The following is a 21,487-nucleotide window of genomic DNA, read 5'->3' as shown; positions in this document are numbered from 1 at the left end:
GCAAATGGCAATTTTTGAAAGCCTGATAACTTGGCCAAACGTAGGTTGGATTTTCCTGGGGATGGCAAGAGTCACAACCCTGAAACAAAGGCCACCACCCTGCCAAATTCCAGGTCCTTGCTCCAAAGCATGAGGGCCCTACAACATTTCATGGAAAAGGTTGCTATGATTTTTTAAACATGGGCAGAACATATTTCCACCCAGCTTTGTTCTCAGAAATGACTGAACTGTTTTGCCTGAAATTTACCAAAATCAGCCGGAAGCAGATGGGCTGAAATTTTTCAGCCCAAATGGTTGAACTTTAGAAAAGTTACAAGCAACTGAACACAAAGTCTTATAACGGGAATTATCAGGCAACCTATCTATCAATATCTAATCACTCTACGTTAGGCATGTAGGCTTCCATCTTGTAAGCAATAATCACATATATATAAGCAGTGTTACTCCACGTACAACATATGCTGAGCCATGCACAGGAGAGCTATACAAACTCACCAAACGTAGAATCCTCCCCAAGTTCTCTGCCATATCGTAGCATACAATCCCCTAATAGCCCTTCTGTCTGGGGATATCCTGTGGTTTTAACTTGTCCCCTGATCTTCGACATAGTGTTCAGCATTCCCAGCTTGGCTCTGTATGCTTAGAAGGATTATAAATCATATGAAAAAAGCATCCATTTATACCAATTACAGAAAATGATTCTAAGTTACTTTAAATTATTTGACAAATAATTTCAGAGAGTGACTGTTGGTCTGTAGATTAATGAGCATTTTATTGCAGAAATTCAATAATCAAAATGTGAGTAATGTTTTCATATGGATCATATGATATTGTTCCGGTCCCTGATTGGATAAGCTTAGCTCTTATAGGTTTAAGGTGTGAATACTTGCACTGAAGAGTTCAATAATCACCTTCAGTCGATATATTCTAATATTCACTATTCCCAGGAAGATTCCGACTAGTAAACTCCTTTACTAGAATTTTTTCAGAAGGCAAACCCAAAAGGGATATGAATGCCGCCAAAGTCAACTTCATGGTCTTAGTTTAGTTAACATGTACAGAACTACTTCCCCCCCCCCCCCGAGTATCTCATCAGCTCCACTGGCCAAGAAACCAGGAATTAATTTTTTAGAACGGCTCTAATGTTGAATAATGCTGATTTCATTGATGTTCTGTGCATGCAGTGTCAAAAGCACACAATTATTTTTAAAGAGTTTTTCCCACTCCACTCTTAATTTTTGTCACACAATAGCCTCATAATACAATAATGGACTTGTGCTGGACATTCATGGGATTAACAACCATGGTCTCTGGCTTCATCTGGACCGTCCCAGACTCAAACTCATAGGTCAGAAGGGACCAATATGATCATCTAGTCTGACCTCCTGCACAAAGCAGGCCACAGAACCCTACCCATCCACTTCTGTAAAAAACCCCAACCTATGTCCGTGTTACTGAAGTCTTCAAATTGTGGTTTGAAGACCTCAAGCAGAGAATCCACCAGCAAGTGACCCATGCCCCACACTGCAGGGGAAGGCGAAAAACCTCCAGAGCCTCTGTCAATCTGCCCTGGAGGAAAATTCCTTCCCCGAAAGAGATACTGGACATTCAGGATCAGAACCATGGCTGGCACTGGACGGCAGACCAACCAAGGTCAGAAGGACAATTAGACATAGTCTACTCTGCAAAGCAGGCACAGACCACAACCACTCGTAAAAAACCCAACTAATGTGGTACTCGAAGTCTCAATGTGGTTGAAGGACCCAAGCAGAAATCACCAAAGCCATGCCTCACAGCAGGATAGCAGAACAACGAGCCCGCCAACGCCGGAGAAAATCCCTCTGACGCCAAATTAGCGACTCTAAACCCGACGATGTGGCAAGGCTCCTCACTCAGAAAAGAATCCGCAGAACTCGATCCCATCCAGAACCACCAGAATCAGACTACATGCTCACAATCCAGAACAATGCAAAGAAACACTAAGATATCCCATATACAGCAAGCAATTCAAGCAAACTGCCCCAACTCCGTGAGCGTCAATTTCATCAAGTGAAACTGCAGCTAATTGAGTCGAACTGCCTAGCCAGGTACCCTGACTTACATAACAGTAAGCTAAAGAACCCCCTCATTAACCACTAATAGAGATATAGAGCAAGCAAGTCCATGTGAGCTTTGTAGGGAAACAAGCCAATTTGGACTGTTCAAAGGCAGGTTTCCATCCCGAGCACCTAGTAGCCATGAACCGTCATTGATTCATTCCTCTAAACATGGAGACCAGTAACTGCACCATACCAGGTGAGTCCACAGCCTTAACCAACGTAACCTCCTTGCGAAATACCATCCTATGCATACAAAACCGGGCATTTGCTGTTTAACGCCAATGCATTGGCGGCCATAGTCATCGCGATCACCAATACCAGCCTCCCGCCTCTGTTAAACGGATGATCCCATGTCAAAAGCTAGAGATCCCTAAGAATGACTTTCCATAAACATCATTACAAGCAGCTCATACACGTCATCCAGACTCTTAGGATCGCCATCGCGCGTGTAGACCCACTTGTATCATCGCATACGTATAGCACGCCACGCGTTGTGCCAGTCCAAAAAAAGGGTAAACAGATGTCAAACACCCTGAGAATCCACTAAAACCCTCAGCTACATTACGCCTCAACGACTCGTGAGTCCTGAACCAATCCTAAGAGCCACTCAATCAATCACCCATCTTCGCAAGAAACTAACAACCCCATGTGAAACGTAGTCCAAAGCCAACGAAAGCGATGGTAAATTAGATCTAACCATTCCTCAAATGTCACACGTCCGAGAAGAGATCAGGTTGGTTTGGCATGATCTACCTCTAGTAAAACCATGTTGTAATTTGTCCCAATTACCATTGACCTCAGTGTCCTTTACTACTTTCTCCTTCAATATTTTTTCCAAGACCTTACATACTACAGACGTCAAACTAACAGGCCTATAGTTACTCAGATCACCTTTTTTCCCATTAAGCTTTGATAAGGCCTAATCCTACACTCCTTACTCAGGGAAATCCATTGAAATCTCCCTCTGGCCATGAGTCTCATAATGCACCCACCCTGGGTAGATATCTCACTGTAGTCATTGCATAGGGAATCCAGGATCAGCCTCTGTTCTATTGTTCTAATGAAGACAATGGAGGTCTTTCCATTGAACTGACAGTGGATCAGTCTCTTAATGCCCTGCGTCTTGAGCACATTAAATCAAGCCAATGACCAGCATCAATGTTCCTTCTTTCTCTGTTCTCAAACTGAACTTTGAAAAATCCTGTAAATGAATATCTCAATGTCTGTTATGGAGACCTAGGAGTGCTCAGAAAAGGAGATGAGGTCATTGACAAAGGGAGAGAGAGACACATCCTTACATTTCTCTGATATCTTTCATATTCCCTAAAAATATTAGCAGCCTACAGGGGTTCGGTATATCCCCTTGTTCAAGTTCAACTCATAGGCTAAGTATGACAGAGGAACTGTAGGAGTTCAGCTTACCGGGATTTGGCTGAAGATACTCTGTGGATTTTGACAGAAGCTCTGCTACAGCTTTGCTGGTGACATCAATTTTCTGGAAGAGAAATGTAACAGGACATTAAATACCACAATCCTTTATTGAGTCTTTATCCTCTGACTAGATACAATGTATTATTCTGGCAAACTAAGAAATTTGAACTAAAATCAGTACAAAACATTATTTTAATTTTTGTGGTGCCAAAGTTTTCATTATTCATGTTGAAAAGAAATGAAGTTGAGTGTAGTGTTGAGAAAGCCCAGTTGCCAGCACTGAAGTGTTGAAAGATAATTAACCTATCAGGGCTCGGAGTTATTCTTCATGAATAACACTTCTACATTTTGGAATCACAATTTCCTCCCCAGCCCTCTTGTCACTACTATATCAACCATCTACCTGGGAAGCAGATTCAGGAATTCCTACCTCCCAGTCCTATATTCTGTGTACTTCAGTGCATGAGCCTATATTGCAACTCCAGTCAACAGTATCTCAAATACTGTATACTAATATCTCTTCTCTTTTCTATTCTATGACTCACACAGTGTTTTCTTCTTATAAAACAGAAGATTATTTTGGAACCAAAGAAAACTGAAGCTGAAACATGTTTAAAGATACAAAATAAATGTATTGAAAAAAAACCAAGTTATGCAAAACATTTTTCTTAATCCGCCAATAACAAAATCTCAGAAAGAGTTCTGGGGGAGGAGAGACAGGGGGCTGTTTGCCCCCCACCCCCCAAAAATTGCAAGCTTCACACATGCACAGAATTTGCCCCTTCTCTCCCTGCTTCCCCAAGCTCCATTGGCCTGACTGGAGCTGCTCCCCAAAAATAGAAATTAAACTATGCCCATGAAGAGGGATCCAAAATATATGTAACAAATATATCTGACAAAGACCCAGAGTGAAGGACTGTGAACCAGAGAGCAGGAACAAAAAAAGGCTGAGAGTAACATTGTTCCAACTGCCATATTGCAGTGCTTACACAGTGGGCAATTCTTACGAGATTTTAAATTCTTGAAATTTTTTACACTTCTACCAAGATTATATCTGCAACACAAATACTTTACTGTTCATGCTAACAAATAAAATTCTTAGAGCCCAATGCTGTTCCTGATAAAGTCATAGACAAAACTTTCAGGGTCAAATTCTTCTCTCAGTTACAAGAGTGTGATTTCATTGAGTACAATATTCTTGTGTTACTGTAAGAAGAATTTGTCCCTTATGGACTTCAAAGAGGGCAGGATTGGATCATATAATATCCATGGATTTTTTTTACATACTTATTTCTTGGATTACATATTTTGTTTATGCTAAGAAATGAATGAAAAAAATTATTTCATCAATGGTGTAACCTTGAAAAGCTTATGTTGGCTCCCTTACCCTTTCCATCTCTTGAAAATCTTCATCTAGCTTTGTTCCTTCTGCTCCACTAATTTTTTCACTGAACAACTGCAAAAAACAAGACAAATACTTCAATTGTTACTTTATGAAAGAACACATATACCTGAGAGACAAAAGAAAGTTATTAGAGATTGGAAAACATAAGTCAAGCATTTGTAGTAAGTACAGGAGGAAAGAAAAAATTTCTCTCTCTTCAAGGGAAATACACTCTATAGAGAGGGAGAAATGCCCAACGCGGGGTTTTAGGAAATCACCAAAGTGATCTAGAAGAACAAGAAAGGATTTCTCATTCTTGAATCATTTGCACTCTAAGAAGCTACACTGTAGGTTTCAGATATAGAAGTCTACTGGCTAGATCACATTTAAAAATTGGTGCAAATCCAGAGTAATTCTTTCAAGTCAATGGTGTTATTACAGCTTAGAATGAGATTAGATTCTGGCCCTGGATTCCTGTAAGTGCATCCATAAAACTCCTTTTAATACTAATGGGAGCTATGCACGCACACTCCAATCAGATAGCAGCCTTAACAATGGTGCAGTGTACGTATTTGTACAATCCACTACCTTTTATGCTATTTAAGGGGATGAGGGGTGGGGGTGGAAAGCACACTGCCTTCAAAACTATGCATCTCATAGAAGCAACTTTAATTGCAGGACTCCAGCCAGCAACTTGAACCATTCTAAGATGCCAGAAATGTCACCTCATCTTTTGTATGCAAGATACATCAGTACATCAGTGTTATTTTTGTCTTCACAAAAAAAAAAATATTGTCATGAGACTGGTGCTCCTAATTCACTTAGGTGCTTTAAAAAAATCCCACCTGACATCACACACAAGTCATTGCTTCTTGTAATTTAAGATCTCAGTACTATGTTACTAACGGGATGGAAAATCACAAAGGGCAAGATCCTTTGCTGGTGTAAACTGACATATCTGAGTGTCACTGTACTTTGGACAGTGTTTTAATACATCTTCCGAAAAAACAGTAAGTTTTTTTTCACATGAAATTGCTCAAGAGGTTTAACCAAGTTTAAAGTGAACTCTTACGCTCATTTGAAAAACAGCAACAATAAAATGTAAAAACAGAGCACAAATAAGAAGTCTATAAAAGCAGACTGGTGTGGAGAAATAAATAGGAAGGTGTATTTACCCTCGTAACACCAAGAACAGGGTCATCAAATGAAAATTAATCGGCAGCAGGTTTTAAAACAAACAAAAGACATTTCTCCACACAATGCCACAGTCATCTGTGGAACCCTTGCCAGAGGATGTGTAACGCCAAACTACCAACAGGGTTTCAAAAGAGAACTAGATAAATTCATGGAGGATAGGGCCATCATGCCTATTAGCCAGATGACAGGGATGGTAGCCCTAGCCCTGCTGTTGCCAGAAGCTGAGAAATAGCATGGATCAATATGATGTACTCTCTGTTCATTCCCTCTGGGCACATGCCATTTGGCCACTTGGTTGAATACGCATACTGGGCTAGATGGACCTTAGGTTGTCCCAGTTTGGCCGTTCTTATGTTATATCTTCATTGCATTAGATATACACAGGGTAGTACTCAGAGTGATTCATCTACAACATGCATCACGATAATCCTAGTGTACATATTACCTTTTCAGGTTCAATTTGCTTTCATTTCTGAAGCAGAGCAAAACACTTCCCTGGTCTTTGTAACTGGTTAAGTTTGATCCCACGTACAATGATGAAAATTTTACAGTAACAATGATCACCGATTATTTGAGGAATCAGTAGCCTGCTGGAACGACAGAGAATAAAGCCAGCGATTTAAGGAAGACCAAAGAAGCTTCAAGAAGTTATCGTGATGTTCTTTGCAACAATCTTCATCCAAGAGGGCATTGGATGCGATATTTAATCCAACATCTACTATCTGCAGATAATAAAATGAGCAATTTTTGCATTTCAAAATTAGTTGCTAAGATTATAAAAACTGAATCCACATATAATACTAATTTTGCAGGCACAGTCACATAACTTAAAACATCTAAAAAATGACGCTACTACATCATGCTCACAACTGATTTCCAGGCACAAAAGAATTGGCCAAGATTAAAAAAAAAAAAAAAAAAAAATCCAGCTGTACAGCTTCAAAGTGCTGTACAAACATCAACCATTCAGGCAATTCCTGGCTCTGCTGCATAGTTCCTGTGTAACCTTAGAAAAGTTGTACAGCTGCTCTGACCCTTAGCTTCATTAGCTGTAAAATGGGGTTAAATACCTCATTACCTCACAGAGATGCTGCAAGGCTTATTCCTTTAATGCCTGTGAATTCCTTCAAGCCCCTCAGATGGAAGGTGTTTTAGAAGTGTTAATTATTATTATTATTATATTTTACAATTACAATTAATTTCACATTGGCTCAGGATCAGTTTTACTACTCTCTCATTAAGAAACGTAAATTCTTCTGCTGCTTCTGCTCTGACCATACTGAAGTTAATAGTTGTAAGAGCAGCACTGCTAATCTGACAATGAGAAGTCACAGGACACCCAATGAATTATTGAGAATGGATGCACCATGGAAATGACTGTGGAGTTTTAGTTATATGACTATCTGACAAGCATCATTTACATGTATTCAACACAATGGTTTGGATTTAAACAGGAACATGGTTGACTGTGGACCTGTGTAATTATAAGGCTACATATATCGGTTTTGATGAGTTGGCCAGTCAAGTGCAGAACCTACTACTACAATTTATATGGCCTGGGCACTGCAACTGTTTAGAATTATTTGTATGAGGCAAATCCTGACCCCTCCCTCAGATGCAGTAGAAACAGTGCAATTCCACTGCACAGTGCAGGGCTCAGCATTTGGGAGTCTAACTAACTAACTGAGACCATCGCAGGGCCTCCCTGCACATCCATCTTCAGTGGCGAAGCCTGAGCTGGAGCTATGGATTCACTAGCCATTCTGTTGGTGGAGCTAATGCAATTTCAGACCTAAATAGGGCTGTAATCAGCTGTAATCTACTACACTGACGACTAGAGAGGAGCTCCAAAGTGTGGGAATGAGGGAAGATTCCTTCGTCTTAAGCCTCTGTGGAACCCCCATGCACCAAATCTAGCTACTCACACTTGGTCAGGGAGGAAAGTGAATACAGCCTTTATTCACTTCCCACAATAATTCTCCTGTACTAGATGAGGGGAGCAGAGAAGGGTTCACTGCTTAGAACTTTATTTTTATTTTCTCTTACACAGTAGGCTGAAAATAATGACTGAAAAACTGTAATATTATAATATTCAAATCCCACAAGCTAGCAAGAGCCCTCTTGAGTAGGACACCGTACATGCTTGTACACTAGGGCCTGGCTGAAATCAGTGGCTGCATTAGAGCACAGAGTTGAGCCCAATTACACTATTGCAATAAAACTTTTTTTACTATCTCTGTTACTGTTCTGATTAGTTCTTATTCATAATTATATACTACTGCAAGCTACCAAGTCAAAGTTTATTAACAGAGCCAGTATTCTGTCTAGCATACAAGGGGATAGTTTCTGCATGAAGAAATACTGTACTTCCATATGCATAAACACGTCTTGGCTCCAATCACTTCCCAGACCATGCTGTTCTTTTTCATATTGAAACATTAAATACAAGGTAGCAGACACACAAGCTAAAAGCCTTTCTCTGGAATGTGCCTGACTGACAGATGTGGAGAAAATATTCAACTGGGATTTGAAAAGAAACAAAACATTGTCATGCTTTAGCTAACTCCATATGCACAACTAATGTTGAAAATATAAAAGACATTTCTGTAGTACAGCTTCATGCAGCACTGTACACATCCATCTTCTAAAGAATTTACACCTCCAACATGCTCTGGCTTTTGCTGTGTGGAAAAATACTCTCCCATAAACTAAAAGATATACAGGGCTCAATTCTGATCTCGTTCCAGTTTTACATAAGTGTAATTTTACCAATTTCGTTAGAATTCTGATATATGTGGTCTAAACGAAATCAGAATCAGGCCCAGAATATAATGGTCATTGATAGTTTGAAATAAGATCTACAGCTAACTAGCTATTTGCAGTCAACAGGACTCATCTTCCAGCTAGCTTTTTAAATAGATTAGTTTCCTTTCAACATTTTCAACATTCAACTAGAGCAATCTAAGGAATTAGAATCCATGTTGCACAAGCAGGTGCAATTACTTTTCCACCATCATATATATTGCAATATGAATTTTAGAAAACCTTGTCTAGCAAAAATTATTTATATCATCAGATTTACCAAGTAATCACAATTTCAAAGCATGCTCCTTCTTCAAACTCTGCTAATGGAGGTTACGGAGCATTAGAAATTTCCAAAACAGAACAAAAAATTCTTATTTACATCTTCCGGTAATGCTGCTTTGTCCCTTCAGTGCTAACTACTGTGCTATGATGTACCACTGTTTGCTCTTCCTTCTTCCTAGTTCTTGTATTGCACATAGGTTGGTTGATATACTGGAAAAACAGGGTCATTGTTACAGGAGACACTCTAGATTTATAATGGTGTAACTGAGCAGACTATCCCCTAGCAACCAACTGAATCTTCAATACAATTTGCCTTAAAAAGGTGTAACTTAGAATGTACTTAGGGAGCAAAAGAGGCAGATCCCCAATGGAGCTGTGACAATTTACACCAGTTAAGGGTCTGCCTGACCAAGAATATCTAGTCTGGTGGAAAGGTGGCCCATGCATTATTGAGATCATTGTCAGAAGCATCCACTAATTTTGGGTGCCCAACTTAAGACAACTAAAGCCTGATTTCCAGCGCTCCATGGAATTTCTGAGTGCTCAGCACCTCTACAAAAATCAGGCTGTAGGTGTCTCAGACTGAGTGTCCAGAATTAAATATATCTGAAAATAAGAACCTAAATAAAAGGCTCCTATTTATGTAAGCCAGTTGTGCGGTACTTTGCTGCAGAAGTTCCAGCAGAGGGTGTGGAAACAAACAAAGCCAAACTTCAGAGCTCCACTAACTAGGGCTATGCACTTTTTGTGCATCTAAAATTCCCAACGAATACAGGTTTAGGCGCCCAGTTTACATTAGCTGATGCAAAGGAATAAACAGAACCAGGACGTTTTAAAGGAATCTCTATGACAGGGATGGTGGAACAATTTTTATAGTGGGAGTGCTGAAAGCAGAAACGATATATTTAGTTGTTACTACTACTTCAAAGCCAGGGAGTGCAGCCGCACCCACCCGTCATCCCTGCTTTATGGGGGAAAACAAAAACAGGGGAATAATTATCTGCAAATGAAAATGGGCAAAATATGCAGAAAGATTTTCAAGATTATGAGAATCAATTATAAACAGTGGAGATCAAAAGAGTCAAACCAAAAATGTGCCAGCATTTGAGGGTGTTCTTTTAATTAACCTAAATCACCAACACCGAAGAATCTATATTATTCCAGTGCTATGAAGAAAACCAACAGCCTGCTTTGTAGAGGTTAAGCACCAAAATATAGTGAAACCTCTTCAGTGCTGAAGTTGCTGCAATAACATGTACCTTCAAAAGAAAACAGGGCTATCATGCTTTGATTTGTTTGAAAGAGGATAGATTTATTCTGCTCTGCATGACAGATCTCTCTCTCTCTCTCTCTCTCTCTCTCTCATTCTCTCTTCTAAAATACAGGTTCTGCTGCAATGTGTGTATCTGTTTTAGTCCTGCAAGGTACTGAGTCCTCTGATCTTTACCCAGTAAAGCATTTAATCATGTGCTTAAGTGCTTTAATGGATCAAGATCAGAGTGTTCAGGTCCTTGCAGGACCAAGCCTGCAATGGGCATCACCTGTATATTGAATACTTTGGGGCATCTTCTCCCACTAAACACCTGGCCAACTATAGTACTAACTCTCACTAGCCTGATATGGGGAGTGATACTTTTAGCCCACTTATGTATCCTCCACAGGAAGTGAACCTTTTGTTTAAAAAAAAAAAACACTCAACAAGCAGCAGAGAGTCCGTCGGGGCAACCTTATAGACTAACAGGCTGTTTTGGATCTGAGCTTTCATGGTGGAATACCCACTCGTCAGATAATTAGTGGAAATTCCACGGCAGGATTAGTGCTGAGCAAGCAAGTAGAGAACGAGGTTTAGTTCATCAAGGAGGATGAGGCCAGTCTGCAGGTTTGAGTGTGAAAACACAAGGGAGGGAGAACTTGTTCGTCAGTTGGCAAGCCACTTCACGTCTTTGTGTTAACCCTGCAGCTGAAGGTTCAATTGTAGATGAATTGGAAGCCTCAGCAGTTTCTCCCTTGGAACTGGATCTGGCCTGAAGTTTTTGCTGCAGGAGGCCCACTTAGGTTGCATTCAGTGTGGCCAGGGAGGTTGAAGTTCTTCCTACAGGTTTTTCAATTTGATCAATATGTATCTCCAGATCAGTGGCATGCTATGGGCACACCGCATGCCGCCACAAATTATTGCCAATATTTTATTGGCTGCCTGGAACCAATGTCCCTCAGCTCTCGCATATTCACGCCACTTCTCTACCTACGGCTACATTGATGAATCATCATCTTGGACCTATGGGAAGGAGACTCTGAGAATACAAAATTCACCCCACGATTTTCAACAGCTTACCCCACCTCAACCTCAGCCTACCAATCGCACAGGAGGCCATTTCCTAGGACACCGACGGTGCAATACGTGTGATGTCACCATTTAACACCCCCTATATCGAAACCTACCGCACAGCTTGCCTATTTTTCATGCCTCCAGCTTCCACCAAGGGCAATCACCGATCCTGTCTACAGCAAGCATTGAGTGACAACCACATCTCTCTTACCCTCAGACAAGACAACACCAACAAAATCTCTAACAAGCATTCTCAAAACTACATACTACACCGAGGAAAAATAAGGAAAGAGCCAGACTTGTACCCCAGAAGAGCCTCCTAGCTGCAAGACAAACCAGAGACAGAAAACACACGGACCCACTGGCCATCACATACAGTCCCGCTAAAAACCCCTCCCAACACGATCATCAAGGATCTACAACTCTCCTGACAACATCCCACATTTCAGACAGGCCTTGTTGGTGGCAGGCCATCCTTACCCACACAACTGCTCAACCTGAAACGTTTCTCACCAAAACTGCACTACCGCACCATAGTAGCTTTAGCTCAGGAACAATCCATGCAACAAACACTGATGCCAACTCTGCCCACATATCTACAACCGCGACACCATCACAGGGACCTAACCAATCAGCACACACATCACCGGTTCATTCACCTGACGTCCACCAAGTTAAACGCTATCATAGGCAGCAATGCCCCTCTGCTATGTACACGGCCAAACTGGACAGTCTCTAGGAAGGAATAGCATGGACACAAGATCAGATACTCAGGATGGCATGTTACAAAAACTGTCAGAAGAGCAACTCCAAAAAACTCTTTGGCCACACTATAGCAGACACGTCGTCTTAAGGTGCCACTACCCTGCAGCAAAAAAATGCAGGACAAGACTTTTCAAATTGAGAAACGTGTGAGCTTCAATTCATCTTGCAAATTTGACACACATCAGCTCAGGGTTAAACAAAGCTGTGAATGGTTGCCAACTCACAGAACCAGTTTCTCTCCTTGGTTTCACACCTCAACGTGCTACGAAAGGGCCCCATCCCTCCTGAATGAACTACCTCTATTCTAGCTTGTTGCTAGCACATATTTAAACCTGCCCAGCTGGAAATTTCCAACTACATTCCACTGACGAAGTGGGTAATCGACCCACAGGAAAGGCCATGATCCAAACTCTGTTATCTATACAAGGCTGCACCAGGACTCTCTCGCTTTTACAAGATTCGACTAACACGGCCATTACGGTCCCTCTGATCGTAACACTGAACAAGGTATGTGAACTGTGTCTATTTATGTTACAGATCTCATTTTTGTTCCCTGTTCCTATTTGTGTTTATGCTGCATTGTCATTGCAAAAGATAACAACACACCTATACCAAATTTGTTCTATTTCCTAATTGCGGTTCGCCACCACCTCTCCTCTTGAAAAACCGTGTGCTCAGAGTGAGGGACAAATTGTTGTTTGGATCCAGCGTGCCTTAAGCTTCTCAACTGGAAAACTATTTTTGTAAAATATTCTTGTGCATGTCATCCAATTACACTTTCTCCATAATATTAGTGCTTTCCGGTAACAGAGCCTTTGTGTTATTATGGGATTTTTTTCAGAAATCTCTGATTCATGACTGTGTGTAACTGCTGGGGGTCGAATTATACAGGGTAGCAAAAAAAAAAAAAAAAAAAAACTCCCCATTTTTTCACCCGATTGAGGGGTAAAATATTTCTGATAAAACCAATTGCCTTATGGCCAATGATACATGACAGGGTATTCATTGTATTAATCAAAACTTTCGAGTTTTGTTTTTATAAAAAATACTAAGATATAAAGAACCCGATGGTCATCTTCTTCCTGGACCAATATGTTCAGAGTGTAAATTTTCATAAGGTAGAATGAGGATTAGGGCAAAGATTATTAAATATTAAATCGGACGGTATTAGAATGCTAGGTTCTGGTATTTACAAGGCTAATTTACAATCTACAAGGGAGGTCGATAAGACTAGTCTCTACAAAAAATATACCTGCACATCACACCCTGTAGATCCCCACAGGACCTGATCATTACCAGCTGAAATGAAATGTGGGAGCATAAATATACACTGCACAGATGACCCTACAAAGGGCCAGCTCCAGGCACCAAGCGTGCAAACGGGTGTCTGGGGCACCATTCAAGGGGTTCAGCCTTATGTCCGGGTAACGGCAGCTTCCGCGTTCTGTCGCGGAAATTCAGCAGCGGGTCCCTCAGTCCTTCTCTTCCTCTTTGAGCTGCCACCGAATTGCTGCCGAAGAGGAAGAGAGGGAGGACCCGCCGCCGAACTGCCGCAGAAGCAGCGGCGCAGTTGAGCTGCCGCTGAAATGCTGCCACTCTTTTTTTTTTTTGCCCCTTGGGGCGGCAGAAAAGTTGGAGCTGGCCCTGCCTACAAAGACTGAGGCAGCTGCCACAGCAATATGTATTTCTGTTTAAGAATGTAGAAAGAGTAGCTTGTGCCCCAAGGTATTCATTGCTGCATTTCAGTGGATCCACCTGCAAACCCTGATCCATAGCCCAGTGAAGTTAAGATCCTATTTAAAGAATACTGAGGGCCTCAGTTCCCAAGATATCAAACATGCCCCACCTCCCCCCAGCCCCTGCAAGAAACAGAGGAGGGAGTATTGGATTTATTTCCTATCTGTGCTTCAATCTGTTGACCTACCCTTTATAAATGATTCATATCTTAATTCAATATTTCTAATGTGAACAGTCTACAGTAATACAAGAGAGATCAAAAAAGGTCACAGGTAAATTTAGGCCCAGAAAATGGGTGTACAGTAATGAGCCTTATGAGGAGGAACAGTGGAAAAAATCTATTTGCAGTGTGACTGGTCTCCACTTGCCTCGGGAGCAGGGATCCAAGGATGTCCCCATGTGCATGTTTCCTGCGTAGTGATATTGTGTGAGCTACTACACCACTGTTAGCCTAGAACATTTTTACTGGTAATGGGTTGCATATGGATCTACATAAATCATTATTATTAAACCTACATTATAACAAGGAGCAAATCTTTCACAGCTAAGCATGATCCAAAACCTAAGGCAGTCCAGCCAGGCAATCAGCTGAGACCAACTAGAGTCAATTCTACAGTTGCCAGCATCAATAAGGGTGGACTCAGTCCAACAAAAAACCCCATATGCTAGTGCGGGGGGCAGAGAGGGGGAATCAGATCTTGGAATGCTAGGTCTGTAGCTACCAAGTTCAATCAATGAACAGCTTACAGCTGTTGAGCTGCAAGAGCACAGTCCTGCCAGAAAGTCAGAACTGGCAGTTAGGTTTTATTTAGAAAGGAAGCCCAAATTGTGTGAGCAGTCCATGCTGGATTGAAAGTCTCTACATGTGCCTTTAAATGCATGGAGCTCAGGGCCAAATTCTTTTTTGCAAACCAGACGTATCTATATGTAAACTCTCACAACATAATCACGGGCCATTACCATGACATTTGTTATTCAGCAAAACTCCCTAATGAAGTCAATGGGGGAGTTCTGCTTCCAAACCAATGGCATGATAAGACCTCTATTAAAGTCCCAATCTTACTCACACAAGGAGCCCACTGATTTCAATTCCCTAAGTAGAGTCCTATTTTTCTATTACATTTTCAGGAGATCTTCCCACTCATTTCAGTGTGACTCCTTGTAACTACTACTCCTGGGGAAATTCTCCAGCAAAAAATTAAAAATTCTGTGCATAATATTTTTAAATTCTGCATATCTTATTTGTCATAACAATACAATATAATCATGCCAGTTTCAATTATTTTGGTAATTTATTTCAAAATACCTGTCGGCAAGTATGTCTATAACAATAAAGGGAAGAAAAAAGATTCAGGAAATGTTTTTTGATTAATACATTCCTTACTAGGCATATTAATACAGAACGTTGAGTAATAATTCATTTAAACCACTATACAGAAATGCATTTCTTGCACCCCTCAGAAGCAGCGCAGCGGCTTGGGAGAGTCAGGAGTAATGCAGGAGCTGAGGGAAAGGGAAGTAATTGTCAGGAAGAAGCCTTAGAGTGAACCTGTACTGTTGTTGGGTGTGGGTGGGAGAAGTATGGAACAGGTTATTTTGGGAGGTGGGGTGGAGGATTGTTAAGAAGCTGGGGAGCTTTGTCCATGCAGACTCTGGCTGACCCCAGCCTCTCTCATTTAGTCATTTCCAGCAGCTTCCAGGCCAATGGGAGCTGCTGGAAGCGGTGCGTGCTGAGGGGCTTTCCCGCCACAAGCGGCAGAACAAGTTTGAGAACCACTGGTCTAGATCAATCACTTACTCCCAAGAACAGTCCCACTGAAGACAATGTAAGTAAAGCTTGCACAATTTAGACCTTTGGGAATTATGCTAACTTCTTCTCTTCTAAGGCCTGGTCTATAGTAGGGGGCGGGGTCAATGTAAGATACGCAATTTCAGCTACGGGAATAGCATAGCTGAAGTCGAAGTATCTTATTTCAACTTACCTCCCATCCTCACGCACAGGATTGACGGCCACGGCTCCCCCTGTCAACTCCACTACTGCCACTCGCCCTGGTGGAGTTCCGGAGTTGACCGGAGCACGTTCGGGAATCGATATATCAAGTATAGATATAACCAATAAACCGATCGCTACCTGCGGGTAGTGTAGACATACCCTTCGATATTCCCTTTCAGATGCCATTCTCTTGAATTCTTAACATATTTCAGAATATTTTATCTTCACCGTGCATGAAGGTACAGTTGGTTTAGCAATTCATATGGAATTCTCAGAGCCTTGGGTATATCATAAGAGGAATACCATACCCTGATCTGTAAATTCTACTTCTGATATTTCCTGCTCAACTTCTGATTTCCATTCTGAGCTCTGCATTCTGAATGGGAAGTATTAATAGAAGAGAAGGTATTCTGAATATGAATAACAATGCTTCCAATTTATGAAGGCAGATCTTGAAGTACTTTACAAACATTAACTGAAGTTTCCCAATAATGTACATATTAATGCCACTTGTTTACAGAAGGGAAAACCTAGGCAGAAAGAGTTTAGCTGGTCTGCCAATAAAGAGCAGATCTGGGATTAGAACCAAGAATCCTGACTCCCCGTTTCCTGGGAGTTCCATGCTTCCTCTCATATTCTATTCTGTTTATGTAATGTAAATAAAATCTAAGTTATATTTATTAGGAAAAAAGTACTGACAGTGCAATAACTGACAGTGACCAAAATCAATTACAAGAATTCCAGATTTTAATCAGGAAACAAGATTAAAACACACGCAGTGTATGCATAGTACAGTCTGTTGAAAAACTGAAATTGAAAATGATATTATACTTGTTTTCCATGATTAAATTAATCTGGCCAGATGTTTCCTCTGTCATCTGGATTTTCAGGTTTGGAATTATAACACTTCTATTAAGATCTGAGATCTGCAAAATGATGATGGTTTACAGTGCTGACCTATGTAATCACAGATTTTAAATAATTCCAGACTTCCAAATAGTTCTATTTTCTAAATAATTGCAGACATGTGCACATTTTGAGAAACTTTCTTTAGTCTGGGTCTCATGGCTGCAGTTCTTAGAAATACAGGCCTTACCTGTGACTAATTAGAATGAAACTGTCAAACATGACATCCACAAGTGAAACTTACAAAATGTAGCAGAAATTTATTTTTTGTCCTAGAAGCACAATTCCAACAGCAGAGGAAACTAGGCATGCAACTCTCATAAAAAATACTGGAAGCTGTACTGAAAAAAATTATCCTGTGCATAAATAGCACTGAGGTGAAACCAGAAATTGCAAGTACACAATATTTAAAGAAGTCATGACTATGGCATAAAAATGAGAACTGCAAAAATAACCTATGAGAAGGAGGAAAAGAGAAAGTAAGCAGCTATAATAGGACACTTTGCATTGGAAAGTATGCAACTACTTAGGAGCCATATAATTTTTGTTAAGACTGTTTTTGGTTTTTTTTCAATATTTTCCACTTCTATATCTTTGAGAGTTGAAACAGCTAACTCTGTAATTGCTCAGAGACTTATTGCTAGATGCAGGAGTGAAAAGGAGAAATATCAGAACATCTAAGCTCCTTGTCTATCTTAACACTTTGCAGATATGTCCACCTAAATCACACTGGATTTTATAATACCTTTTAAACTGCCAAAAATTAACAATCATTTTAAAAGTGACTAACTGAAACATCAATCCCTGTCATTTGATAGCCACTATTAAACAATTAATGAAACCACAAAATGAGCATGAGCCTTCCACACCCAGTGCAAAAAGGAAGATGTTCTTGAATGGAATCCAAAGAATAACTATAGATGTGTTCCCGTCATTAGTGCAGGCATCAACACAGAAAATCGATTTTTTTTTTTTTTAAATCTGAGGGGGGGAAGAAGAGTGGCAAAACATCAACTGTAATTATGAAAAGGTATTTTAAAACAAAACAAGATTGAAATCCCAAAATAATTCAGAGAATAACCTTTGAACTTAATGTTCACCTGTGAAGCGCAGCCGTGGAATTAAATTAATGACAAGTAATGGGAAGAAGAGTTGTAAGGACACCACAGTGGAAAACACATTGTGCGTAAGTTGCATGCTAAGGCCACTAAGCTTATGAAGGATCATTTTACACCAGCAGTGTTGCACTTTCACTGGTGTAGCTCACTTCACTAGCCCTGAACAAAATAAACTATCCTGATAAAAGCACAACTTTGCCAATATAACTACAACTACACTCCATCAGGAGATCTTTAATGACCCTGTAACCGTGCCTCAGTGGGCCACAACTGAGGGTTGCCAAACTGAGGACAAACTGCTGAGAAATAGGGCAGATATACCCCAAGACTTGTGGCTAATCCCCCATAGTATATACCAAACTAGCAACAAAAGTAAAAAAAACTTCTTTCACCACACTGGCTAACAAGAAGTCATAAAAGCAGTTTCCTCCAGCATTCCACTCCTTGTATTACCACCAAAAACACTGGATTCAGAGATGAGGGGTTCTTTACAACCAGTCTCATCAAATAAAAGGTTCTTCTGATCCCAAAGGACTATCCACACACCCAGGTCAATATATAACTTAGATCTTGCCCAAAAATCATGCCGATGCCAATCTTTTAGTATCTAAAATTTAAAGGTTTAATTAAAGAAAGAAAGAATTGGTTAAAGAAATCAAATACATACGATAATGGCAAAGTTCTTGGTTCAGGCTTGTAGCAGTGATGGAATAAACTACTGGCTTATGTCAAGTCTCTGGTTGCTTGCAAATCATTGGAAAGTCCTCAGTCCATTGGTTAGAATACTCCCATTAGTATAGTCCATAGTCCAGAGGCTAGAGCAGGATGAAGGCTGGTGCAGGGGTTTTCAGGGCCTTTTACATCTTCTGCCATGTGGAGGGAACCCCACTGTTTTAAACAAACACCTCAGCACAGCTAGTGAAAAATTACAGGTAAAATATGGGAGTTTGGAGTCACATGTCCATGCCCAATTTCGCTCAGTCATTGCAGGAAGCCATTACCTATATTCCAGACAGCACGTTTACAGGACAGTCCACTCAGTGTAGGTGGGCGCCTTCCATGGTCCATTGTGAGTTAATGTCCTTTTGGTGGGCCACTCAATTTGAATAGTCCCTCCAAGATGTGCTGGCTAAATACCTTGTTAGTTAGCCCAGGAGCAAACATTTGAAATACAAGTATAGTGCCAATACTCATAACTTCAAATACAAAGATGATACACGCATACAGATAGCATAATCATAATCAGAAAATCATAACCTTTTAATAGACATCTTACATGCCACATTTTGTGCAAGATATGTTGCAAATATATAACAGTGGTTGCAACAATCATCTGTAGCAGGGGAGGGCAAACTAGGGGCCGTGGGCCGGATCCAGCCCGTCAGGGCTTTCAGTCCGGCCTGTGGGATAGCCAGCCCCATGGAGCAGTGGTGCTAAGGCAGGCTCCCTCCCTGCCCCAGCCCCGCACCACTCCTGGAAGCAGCCAGCACCATGTCCCTGCAGCCCCTGGGGAGCAGGGAGAAGAGGGCTCCATGCACTGCTCTCACAGCTCCCATAGGCCGGAATGGGGAACCGCAGCCTATGGGCGCTTCGGGGGTTGTATCCAGAGGTGAGAGCAGTGCGTGGTGGAATCCCCTGCCCCACTCCACCTCTAGTAGCCACTGCCAGACATGCTTGCCACTTCTGGGAGCAGCGTGGGGCCAGGGAAAGCAGGGAGCCTGCCTTAGCCCCACTGCCACCCTGGAGCCACTCGAGGTAAGCAGTACAGGGCCAGAGCCCACACTCTGAACCCCTCATGCACCACACACTGCAACCCCCTGCCTTGAGCCCCCAGCTGCATCCCTCCTGCATCCCAATCCCCTGGCCTGAGCCCCCTCCCACACTCCGCACCCCCTTCTGCACCCCAAACCCCTACCATACCCTGCACCCTTCCTGCACAGCACACCCCCTCCCACGCCCCCTTCCACACCTCAACCCCAGCCCTACATGCATGGCCCTGCATACAATTTCCCCACCCAGATGTGGCCCTCAGCCAAAACGTTTATCCACCCCTGATCTATATGGTCATATTTTAGATCAGATAACATCACAGACCTAAAAATCAAAAAGGATGCTATGCCTAGCAAGGGACATAAAAGGCAATAAGGCTTTCTAAATACATTCGGAGGAAGAAGAAGATGATGAAGGAAAGTGCAGGTTCTCTACTTAGCAGTGAAGGAGAGCTAATAACTGATAACATCAAGAAAGCTGAAGGGTTTAGTGCCTATTTTGCTTCAGTCTTCACTAAAAATGTTAATGGTGATACTCAACACTATTAATATTAACAAGAAGGGGGGAAGGAAAACATGCCAAAACAGGGGAAGAACAAGTTAAAGAATATTTAGATAAGTTAGATGTATTCAAGTTGGCAGGGCCTGATGAAATCCATCTTAAGGTTCTTAAAATATTAGTTCAACCAATCTTGGAACTGTTAACCATTATCTTTGAGAACTCATGGAGGATGAGCTCCCAGAGGACTAGAGAAGGGCAAACATAGCACCTATCTTTAAAAAGGGGAATTATAGACCAGTTAGCCTAACTTCGATACCTGGCTGGAAAGATACTGCAACAAATTATTAAACAATCAATTTGTAAGCACCTGGAGGATAACAGGGTTATAAGGAATAGCCAGCATGGATTTGTCGAAAATAAATCATGCCAACCAACCTAATTTCCATCTTTGATAGGGTTACTGGCTTAGTGGATGTGGAAGTAAGCAGGGGACATGATAGATCTTGATTTTATTAAGGCTTTTGACAACGTCCCACATGACATTATCACAAGCAAACTAGGAAAATGTGCTCTAGATGAAATTACTATAACAGGTAAGTGAGTAACTGGTTGCAAGACCACTCTAAAAGAGCAGTTATCAATGGTTCACTGTCAGACTAAGAAGACATATCCAGTGGTGACTTACAGGGGTCAGTCCTGGGTCTGGTACTATTCAATATTTTCATTATTACTTGGATAATGGATAGGAGTGCCACCAAGCTGGGAGTGGTTGCAAGCACTTTGAAAGTAGGATTAGAATTCAAAATGATTTCAACAAATTGAAGAATTGGTCTGAAATCAATAAGATGAAATAGAATAAAGACAAGTGGAAAGTACTTCACTTAGGAAGGAAAAAAAAAAAATCAAATGCACAACTACAAATAGGGAATAACTGGCTAGGTAGTAGAATTGCTAAAAACGATCTGGAAGTTATAGTGGATCACAAATTGAAGGAGAGTCAACAATGAGATGCAGTTGTGAAAAAGGTGAGCATCATTCTGGGGTGTATTAACAGAAGTGTCATATATAAGACATGGGAGGTCACTATCCTGCTCTATTTGGCACAGCTGAGGCCTCAGCTGGAGCACTGTGTCCAATTTTCAGGACGGGCAGGGATGAATCACAAGTAACTTT

General features: G+C 41.2%; 1 protein-coding gene across 4 annotated transcripts in view; it reads right to left on the bottom strand.

Annotated features, from left to right (window-relative positions):
• The window catches only part of SH3GL3 (SH3 domain containing GRB2 like 3, endophilin A3), a 78,046-nt gene that overhangs the window by 14,824 nt on the left and 41,735 nt on the right, over window positions 1-21,487 (bottom strand). For all 4 annotated transcript variants that reach the window (XM_032790640.2, XM_075069657.1, XM_032790642.2 and 1 more), the window contains exons 2-4: window positions 4,918-4,986; window positions 3,522-3,594; window positions 496-639 (exon numbers count right to left, since the gene is read on the bottom strand). In XM_032790640.2, coding sequence (XP_032646531.1) covers window positions 496-639; window positions 3,522-3,594; window positions 4,918-4,986 — 286 coding nt within the window. The remainder of the gene's footprint in view (window positions 1-495; window positions 640-3,521; window positions 3,595-4,917; window positions 4,987-21,487) is intronic.

This window comes from Chelonoidis abingdonii, chromosome 9, assembly GCF_003597395.2.
Source record: "Chelonoidis abingdonii isolate Lonesome George chromosome 9, CheloAbing_2.0, whole genome shotgun sequence".
NCBI classification, from domain to species: domain Eukaryota; kingdom Metazoa; phylum Chordata; order Testudines; family Testudinidae; genus Chelonoidis; species Chelonoidis abingdonii.
This window is presented reverse-complemented; position numbering and strand designations above follow the sequence as displayed.